Genomic DNA, 8,803 nt, shown 5'->3' on the forward strand with positions numbered 1-8,803 from the left:
GAAGAAAGAAAGAAAGAAAGAAAGAAAGAAAGAAAGAAAGAAAGAAAGAAAGAAAGAGACAAGACTTTAAGGAAGCACAGGGAAAAATCTGCATAGATACAAAATAATTATCTGTTACCTGCGCAAATCTGCGTGATGTTTGAGAAAGCCTGGCAATATCTTCAAGATCCAGATAAGAAATGATATTCAGGAGCAGTTTGTCTGAGAGCCGTTCAAGGAAGTCAAATTTACCTTCACATAAATTGAAGACATAGTCTAATATTCTTGCACCAAATATTAAGGCAATTTGAACTGTAATTCAAAGAAACCAACAAACCAACAAGGTTATCATATGCAGTCAGGTGAAAGCTATGATCTTTATCAGTAAGACGTGCTTTAGGGCATTCTTACCCGGGGAGTAATTTTTGGATTATGCCAAGTTATTCCCACCTTCACCAAGCTGCCTTTGGGACCAGTGACATGCATTTGTGAGACGTTTGTTTCCAAGTGCTGTCCCTGCCATGAGATCGGAACCTTTGAGGGACACTCACTGTTTAACGCAGTGATGAACTACATCCCCTTGACCTCATCAGCCCCAAATTCCAGTCCAGACAACTGACTTAACTAGTCTCAGCTCCATCCTCATGGTCACCCCCAAATGGGAAAAGATGCTGGTCCATGTGGGTTTTCTACTACCCTCCCTCTCCCCAAATTGGTCTGAAACATATTATCTCTTAATTTTAGTTGATTTTTGTTCCCTTATTGTTAAACATTTTTCTCCACCAAACTTTCTTCTTCCCTCTTTGCCTTCTTTCATCCCTATCTTTACAGATGGAAAAAAGAAAAGAGACAGAGGAAAATAGGTGAATATTTCATTAAAATCGTGTTAACTTCTGCCTAATATTTTGTATGCTTTTTCAGTTATTTCCAAATTAGAAAACAGTTCACAGAGAATCAACCAATTATAATGGTCTAGCTAAATGTTCAGTGCAAGAAAGTAATAGTTATCTCTTTTTTTTTTTTCAAGATTTTATTTATTTACTCTACAGAGACAGAGACAGCCAGCGAGAGAGGGAACACAAGCAGGGGGAGTGGGAGAGGAAGAAGCAGGCCCACAGCGGAGGAGCCCGATGTGGGGCTCAATCCCAGAACGCCGGGATCCTGCCCTGAGCCGAAGGCAGACGCCCAACCGCTGTGCCACCCAGGCGCCCCAGTTATTTCTTTTTTTTAAGCCAGTTCCCTAAAAACACCTAAGAAATGGTGAATAAATAGGAAAACATGTTTGGAAGAATACATATTCAAATTTTAACAGTGGTTAAATCTGGGCAGTGACTTTCATTTTCTTCCTTTTGTTCATCTGTATTTTCTCATCTTTCTGCAATAAACCCGTATTACCAGTGTAATTTTTTTAAATCAAGGAAGGAAGGAAGGAAGGAAGGAAGGAAGGAAGGAAGGAGTGTGGAAGGAAGGAAGGGAGGAAGGAGAGAAGGAAGGAAAAGAGGGAAGGAGGGAGAGAGGAAGGAAGGGAAGGAGGGACACTGGAAGGAAGGGAAGCCCGCTACGTCGTCATACAAGAGAGGAATACAGGGTGATGATGGAGTAAGCACGTGAATCCCAGGGATCCCAAAGCTAGGGACCTTCTTCATTCCCTGAAGCTCATTTTTCCCTTCTGACTCTGAAAGCATCACTATAACTAGCCTTTCTAGAGACCTGTTCTTAGAAAAGAGAGAGCTCTCTACTCTAAAGTGACTAAATACCCAAGATTTAGGGACCACCTTCTTCCTCAGCCTGGAGCATTCCTTCTGGAGCAAGTAGGATGGAACTGTCAGGAACCCTGGGCTCTCTGCAGAAGTCAGCAGAACCATAATTCGACTGGCTGATGGGTCTCTGATTTCATAATGGATGTAAAGTGAGGGCCATGTTTATGTCAAAGCTCTAATTGTGCAGCGTAGAAGAGCCAGGTATATAAGATTTCTCTCTAAAACTGGTTAGTCCAGCATTCCAAAGGCATTAAGGTTTTTAGTGGCTTCTAAATTCCAAGAGCTTCAAATTCAAAGCACTTCTAAAGTCCAAGGGCTTTCCAGAGGGAAAAATACCCCTGTCAAAAGTTCAACTCTAAAGGATAGGTATCATGGAGAACTCCCGGCCCACCAGTAAAATGAGGAGAAAAAGCAGTAGTTCCTTAATGGAGGGAGAAAAAAAGCCGTTAGTATAATAAAACATCCCTTAATATAATTGGAGATGTTTGCTCATTTTTAAATGCCAGGAAAACATGCTCGATGCATCCTCAGATTGCACTTTATGAAGTCTCTACCAGTAAAGTCCTTAAAATGTAAAAATTATAAAAGGACATATACACCTAGGGATGTAACGTGACAGTTTCAGAGTGTATGGGCATCGGGGTATTTAGAAAAATATGTTTGTTTATTTGTATTTTTTATGTAACCAACATTTATTTCTTTTGAAATAAGAAACAAAGAAGTTAAAACAAAATCCATTTTGAAAAGTAAAATCACCGCCTTCATGTTGGACTATGTATCCACCAACCTCCAAGATGGCTCCCCAGATTCTCTTCTCCTGGCTTTATTCTTCTGTGTTTCCCTCCCACACTGAGTTAGGGCTGATCTATGTGACCAATAGGACATTGTATGAATGACATTCCAAGTCTTGGTCATAAAGACAGTGGGGATTCTGCCTTGCTGCTGCCTCTTGGATCATTCAGCCTGGGAGAAGCCAACCACCATATGCTAACAATTTTCGGCAGTGCCCTGGAGAGGTCCATGGGGAAAGAAATTGAAACTTCCTTCCTGGCTACAGCCACCACTTGTCAACCATGTATGTGAGTCATCATGGAACTGGAGCCTCAGATGACTGAGGTTCCATGCAGCACCGTAGCAGACCCAACAGCCGAGCTGAGCTGCTCCCAAATTCCCAACCCACAGGAACCGTTTGAATTAATTCACATTTATTATTGTTCTAAGCCATTAAGTTTCTGGGTAATCTGTCATACGACGATAGACAATAAGGATTTGAGTACTTCCAAGTGTCGTGGTGCCATAATGGGCACCCAAGATGTGGGAGTGTCTTCGAAATTGGAAAGTGTATGAAAAACGTGAATGAGTCTGAGGAGGGTGTTAAGTGCAAGGCTGAAGAGTTTTCAATAAATAGTGTAATTAATAAATAAATAAATAGCTGTTAGTAGAAGCTTGGAAGACTCTGAGGAGGCTTTAAAGGTAAGGGCTTAAAGGAATGTGAAGACAATATTATTAATAACTGGAGGATGGGCGATTCTCGTCACGTAGACGCAGAAACACTATGGCCTACTGAGATATGCGAAGTAAGAAATAGACTTAAGGGGATGTGATTCAGCAACGTAGATTTCCAAGTGAGGTGTTGAACATGCTCTCTGACTTCTTCTTGCTGCTTAAAGTAAAATGTGAGAACAAAGAGAGAAGCTAAAGAAGGTTTCTTAAAAAGCTGCCAGGATTTGCTGGTTTTGAACATTCTCCACCTCCTCAGATGGCAAACAATGCGAAAAATTAAGAAATGGCTCCCAGGCAAAGATCAAATCCGGAACAATCTCAGGGAAACATGATATGAAGTTGAAGCTGAGAGTGTGGCTGGAAAATGCTTTGTTGAGAACCAGTCAGTCCTATTTTAGAGCTTCCAGGAAGCTGATGGGTATTGTCACTCAGGAGGCAAGAGCAGAAACCAAGTCAGGGAAGGGCTTATCTCAAAAAGGTGTGTAGGTGTGGTTTCGCTTAATGGAGTGAATCCCCCAAAAGTAACAGACAGCCTATGAAGTTTTAAAGAGAATTCTATGGGTAGAAACACCGCCTGCCAGCTTGAACCGAAAGGGTCAGAGGCAGTGCAAAAGGAAAAACACTCCGGATGCTCCAACTCCTACAGGCAAGAAGGAGGCTGAGAAAACTAAACCTGCAAAGATGGTTTACCTTTCGCGGACGAGGAAGATGACTCAGGATGGATTCAAGAGTCCAGGAGGTAAAACCGAGAGCCATGAAGAATTAGTACCAGATCTCGAGTTCTCATCAAGAACTTATAAACTCATTGACCTCTACCTCTGAAACGAATAATACACTATATGTTAATTAATTGAATTTAAATTTTAGAAAAAGGACTGATAACCTATGCCCTATTGAATTTCAGAATTTCTGTGGACCAGTGTATATAGTGGTTGTCTCATTACGTGTCACGTAGTGAGGGACAGAAAAAGTGTCTAATTCACAGGCTTCAGACCTAGAGGAGCGATCCCCGAGGAGGAGCTGCACTTAAGGCATTATATCTGAGGTGTCCCATCCGCCCATGGACCTGAGATTCTGGACAACTGAAGGTACGCTGCAAGAAGAAAGAAATTTACGTAGAAGGAAGGAATAGAATTTCAGAAGCAATAATGGAGACAGAAATGGCAGTACATGGCAAATCTAAACACCTACCACTGTGTAAAACATGTTTGAAATAGCAAACTGGCAGAGTAGTCAAACAAGGCAAATCAAAACACCATTCCACAATTACAACGTAAGGTAGAGATTTAGAATGTAAATATTCTAAGGTCCTTGATATTCAAGAGGCAGAGAGAAATACTGATAAATACTCGATTTTTATAAGTCAAGTTAAACTAAACTTGTGAAAATTTTAAGGGAGAGCACAAAGGAAGGAAGGGAGGAACAGAGGGAAGAAGAGAAAGAGAAAGAAAAAGGAAGAAAAAGAAATATAAGGATAACTTCCAAAATAGTTGCTTTATAATCAGTTGGAGATTGGTTTACAGCTGAATGAAACAGAAAACTCATTTTAAGGTGACTTAGCAAATAGCAGTCTATTTTTTCCTTAGTTAGTGTGTGGAGATAGGCAGTAAAGGCTGGTACAGGAGCTCCATTATGTCATTAATGTCCCTGGGTCCTTTAATCTTTCTGTTCCACATTCTTAGGACGTGGCTGTCACCCTCAGGGTCACTCTAAGATGGTCTCTGTCCCCTAGGCATCATAATCATGGTCCAGTAAGTAAAAGAGGTAGGGCAAGTAATAGAAATGTGCATGGAAGCTGGGGATGCCTGGCTGGCTCAGTCAATACAGCATGAGACTCTTGATCTCCAGGTTGTGAATTCAAGCCCCACATGGCACATAGAGCTTACTTCTTAAAAAAAAAAAAAATCTAATTAATTAATTCTAAAATATATATTAAATTAGAAACATGTGTGAAAGCTAAGTCTGCCCCGTCTGAAGGCACCTTCTGTGAAGCTCTGTGAAACAACTTGAGTTGACAACTTACTGAGCAAAACTGTGTGCAATGGCCATGTCTGCAAGGCAGGGAGGGAAATTAGTCTCTGTCTTATGGGGAAAAAAATGGAGTAAAGAAAACAAAAGAGAAAGGTGAGAATGGAAACAAAACAAAAAAGCAAAGAGAAAGCAGGATAAGATGAAAGCACAAAATAAGATGATGGAAATTTATAGGTGTATTAGTAATCACAATAAATGTAAATGAACTAATTATGCCAGTTAAAAGACTCTCAGATAAATAACATATGCATACGCACATAATTCTGGCTATACTGTTTATAAGAGACACACTTAAAATAAGATATGGAAAAGCAAAAGTAATAGAATGGGAAAACATGGACCAATTCAAACCAAAAGAAAGCCGATACAGTTATACCGGACAAAACATACATTCAAGTAAATCCCTCCGTTGGAGATAAGGAGGAAGCACTAAGGAATAATACACCAGGATAATTTAATACTTCTAAGCTCATATACCCCTGGGACCCCCGGGTGGCTCAGTCGGTTAAGCCTCCAACTTTTTATTTCGGCTCAGGTCGTGATCTCAGGGTCGCAAGATCAAACCTGGCGTGGGGCTCTGAGAGCAGTGAGGAGTCTGCAAAGTTTCTCCCTCTTGCTCTGCCCCTCCCCATGTGCTCTCTCTAAAATAAATAAATAAATCTTAAAAATAAATAAATAAACTAGTATACTCCAAACCAAATACATAGAACAAACACGGATAGAATTATGAAGAAAAATGATAGCCCTCCACTGCAGTGGGAGATTTTATAACCCTTCTATCAATACTTGATACATCACACAGAAGTGGAATTATAAAATATTTGAGTAACACTATTGAAAAGAGTTATTCAATGGACATTGCTGTAGAAAGACAAAGATCAGATATTAGTGAGCTCTATATCCAAACAAACAAACAAAATTGGTTACCTCCCTAAATTAGAAGAAAATATAAAGATAAGAGCAAATATTAATGAAATAGAAAAGAAACAATGGAAGTGATCAGGGAAACCAAAAAGTTGATTTTTAAAAAGATTAATAAAATAGATAAACTTCAAAGAATAAATAAGAAAAAAAGGACAAAAAGCATAACTCAGTCCTATCAGGAATAAAAAGAAGAATATAACTAACTATAACAGGGACTTAGAAAAATTGTTACACTAACTAACTTAAAATCAGACCCATTGGGCAATCCTCCAGGAATATATAACTTATCAGTTCTGACTCAAGAAGAAAAAGAAAACCTGAGCGACTATAACCAGTAAATACATTGAATCCACTGATTGAATTAAGAAGGAAAACCTCAAGTAAAGCTTCAGATCTACACTGTTCTACAGGTGAGCCTTATAAACTCTCAGAGAACAACCTATATTTTACATAATTTGTTCCAAAGAATAGAAACAGAAGGACTCTCCCAACTTAAATGGTGAGGTTGCTCAAACTAGCAATGATGGTAGGTAAAAGCAAATTTGCATGTGAAAAATCACTTACGAACGTATGTGGCACAAATTCTAAATATGTTAGGAGATTGAATCTATCAACATATCAAAAATACAGATAAATTGTGACCAGTATAGTTAATTCTGGGATAACCCAAGGATGGAATAACTTTGGAAGGCTATGTAATATAGTTTGCCATCTTAACAAATAGGGGGAGAAATGATCATCTCAAAAATAAAGGAAAATTATTTTATATAATTCTAACACCTATTTATGAATAAAAATTCCTAGAAAATTAATAATAAAAGGGAACTTTTTAAACATGATTACCTGATACAGGCTAGTAACCAGAAACTTAATAACAGTAGCAATAGTAATAACGGTAATAAGGTGCCTGGCTATCTCAGTCAGTAGAGCATATGACTCTGGGTCTCAGGGTCATGAGTTCAAGCCCCATGTTGGGTGTAGAGCTTACTTAAATAGTAATAATAATAACAGTAACACGAATTTGTACAGTATCCTATATTTGCCAGGTAGAGCTCTAATATGTATGTACACACACATAGTGCATATATATCATATAGATAATCATTTGGTAATCACAATATTCTATGAGATGGGTACTGTTATTATTCCCCTCTTAGAGAGAAAGATGAGAAATGGAGAGGGTAAGGGAGTTGCCCAAAGTCACACAGTGAGAAAGGTCACACAGCGAGAACGAGGATTGAACCAAGCAGTGTGCTCCACTGTGCCCCTCCTAACCATGATGTTGTATGGCCTTTCATGTCAGGCATGATTAGCATTCCCACTCTTGTCACCGTTTCTATTCAGCATTGAGGTCAAAAATAAGTAAGTAAAAGATATAAAAATGCCTCAGAGTTAGAAAGCAAGGACAAATTGTCAATATTGCAGATGACCTAAGTATCGACATATGAAAGTCAAGAAATTCTACTGGAAAATGATCAGCGTCACTTCTCTACATACCAGCAACAATTAATTCCAAGTGATGACTTAATACGCATTTGTCTTTTGGCCCAGTAATCTCACAAACATATATGGACTAAATATGAAATGACCCGTGCACAAGATTATTCATTTTGGCATTATTTGTATTAGCACAAAATTGGAAAGAACCCAAATTTTCATCACGGGGATTCTGGTGCATTCACACAAAGAAATACTATGCAGTTGTGGAAAAAAAAAAAAGAGGAGGAAGAGGCGTAGGGGGAGGGGAGGGAGTAAGGGGAGGAGGAGGAAGTGGAAGAAGAGGAAGAAGATTTTTAAAGGCATGAAGTGATGATCTCCAGAATATACTGGTGGAAAGGAAGGTGTAAACAGCAGGACCGGGATGCTACCATTTGTAGAAGGGGTGAGGGAACACAGATACCTACATATGAATTTGTTTATATAGGCAGAGAGACTCACTGAAAGGGTACGTAACAAATACAAGCAGTCAGCCCAGGGCAAGGGGAGGAGAGGGCGGGGCAGACAGGGAGGAAACCGAGCCTCTGAACGTTCACTGCTCTATGGTTTGGCTTTGGCAACACACACAAGTTTTATATCATCTTAGAAGAGAATTTTAACCCTTTTAAATTTTACTCTTTATAACTTAGAATTAGGGGCACCTGGGTGGCTCAGTCCGTTAAGCACCCAATTCTTGATTTTGGCTCAGGTCATGATCTCAGGGCTGGCAGACCAAGCCCTGCCTTGGGCTCGGCACTCTCAGCGTGGAGTCTGCTTGAGATTCTCTCTCTCTCCCTCTGCCCCTCCCCTGCTCTCTCTAAATAAATAAACAAGATCTTAAAATAAAAAACAAAAAACTTAGAACTAAAATTATTTTTTTTACATGATTCTACTCTTAGCTACAAAATAATCATAAAGCACCTGGGAAGAATTCGAGTAAAAAATGTTGAAAGGTCAAATAAAACCTACATGAAGAGAACATTAAGACTTTATTGAAACACATAAAAGAAGACCTAAATCGATGGGGAGATATACCATGCTGATTTTGAGAAGACCAAAGAATGACGATTCTCTCCTCAAAAATCTGGAAATTCAATCCAATTCCATTTAAAATCTCAACAGGGGGGAGC

The 8,803-nt window shown here is 39.3% G+C and overlaps 1 protein-coding gene across 6 annotated transcripts in view; it reads right to left on the reverse strand.

Moving 5' to 3' along the window:
* FBXO36 (F-box protein 36) overlaps positions 1 to 8,803 on the reverse strand; it is an 84,585-nt gene that overhangs the window by 11,890 nt on the left and 63,892 nt on the right. For 5 of the 6 annotated variants that reach the window (XM_008690381.2, XM_008690382.2, XM_008690386.2 and 2 more), the window contains one exon: positions 119 to 291. In XM_008690381.2, the coding sequence (XP_008688603.1) occupies positions 119 to 291 (173 nt within the window). The remainder of the gene's footprint in view (positions 1 to 118; positions 292 to 8,803) is intronic. The other variant, XM_008690383.2, reaches the window with a different exon arrangement.

Source organism: Ursus maritimus, unplaced genomic scaffold (genome assembly GCF_017311325.1).
Source record: "Ursus maritimus isolate PB19 unplaced genomic scaffold, ASM1731132v1 scaffold_1, whole genome shotgun sequence".
Taxonomy (NCBI): domain Eukaryota; kingdom Metazoa; phylum Chordata; class Mammalia; order Carnivora; family Ursidae; genus Ursus; species Ursus maritimus.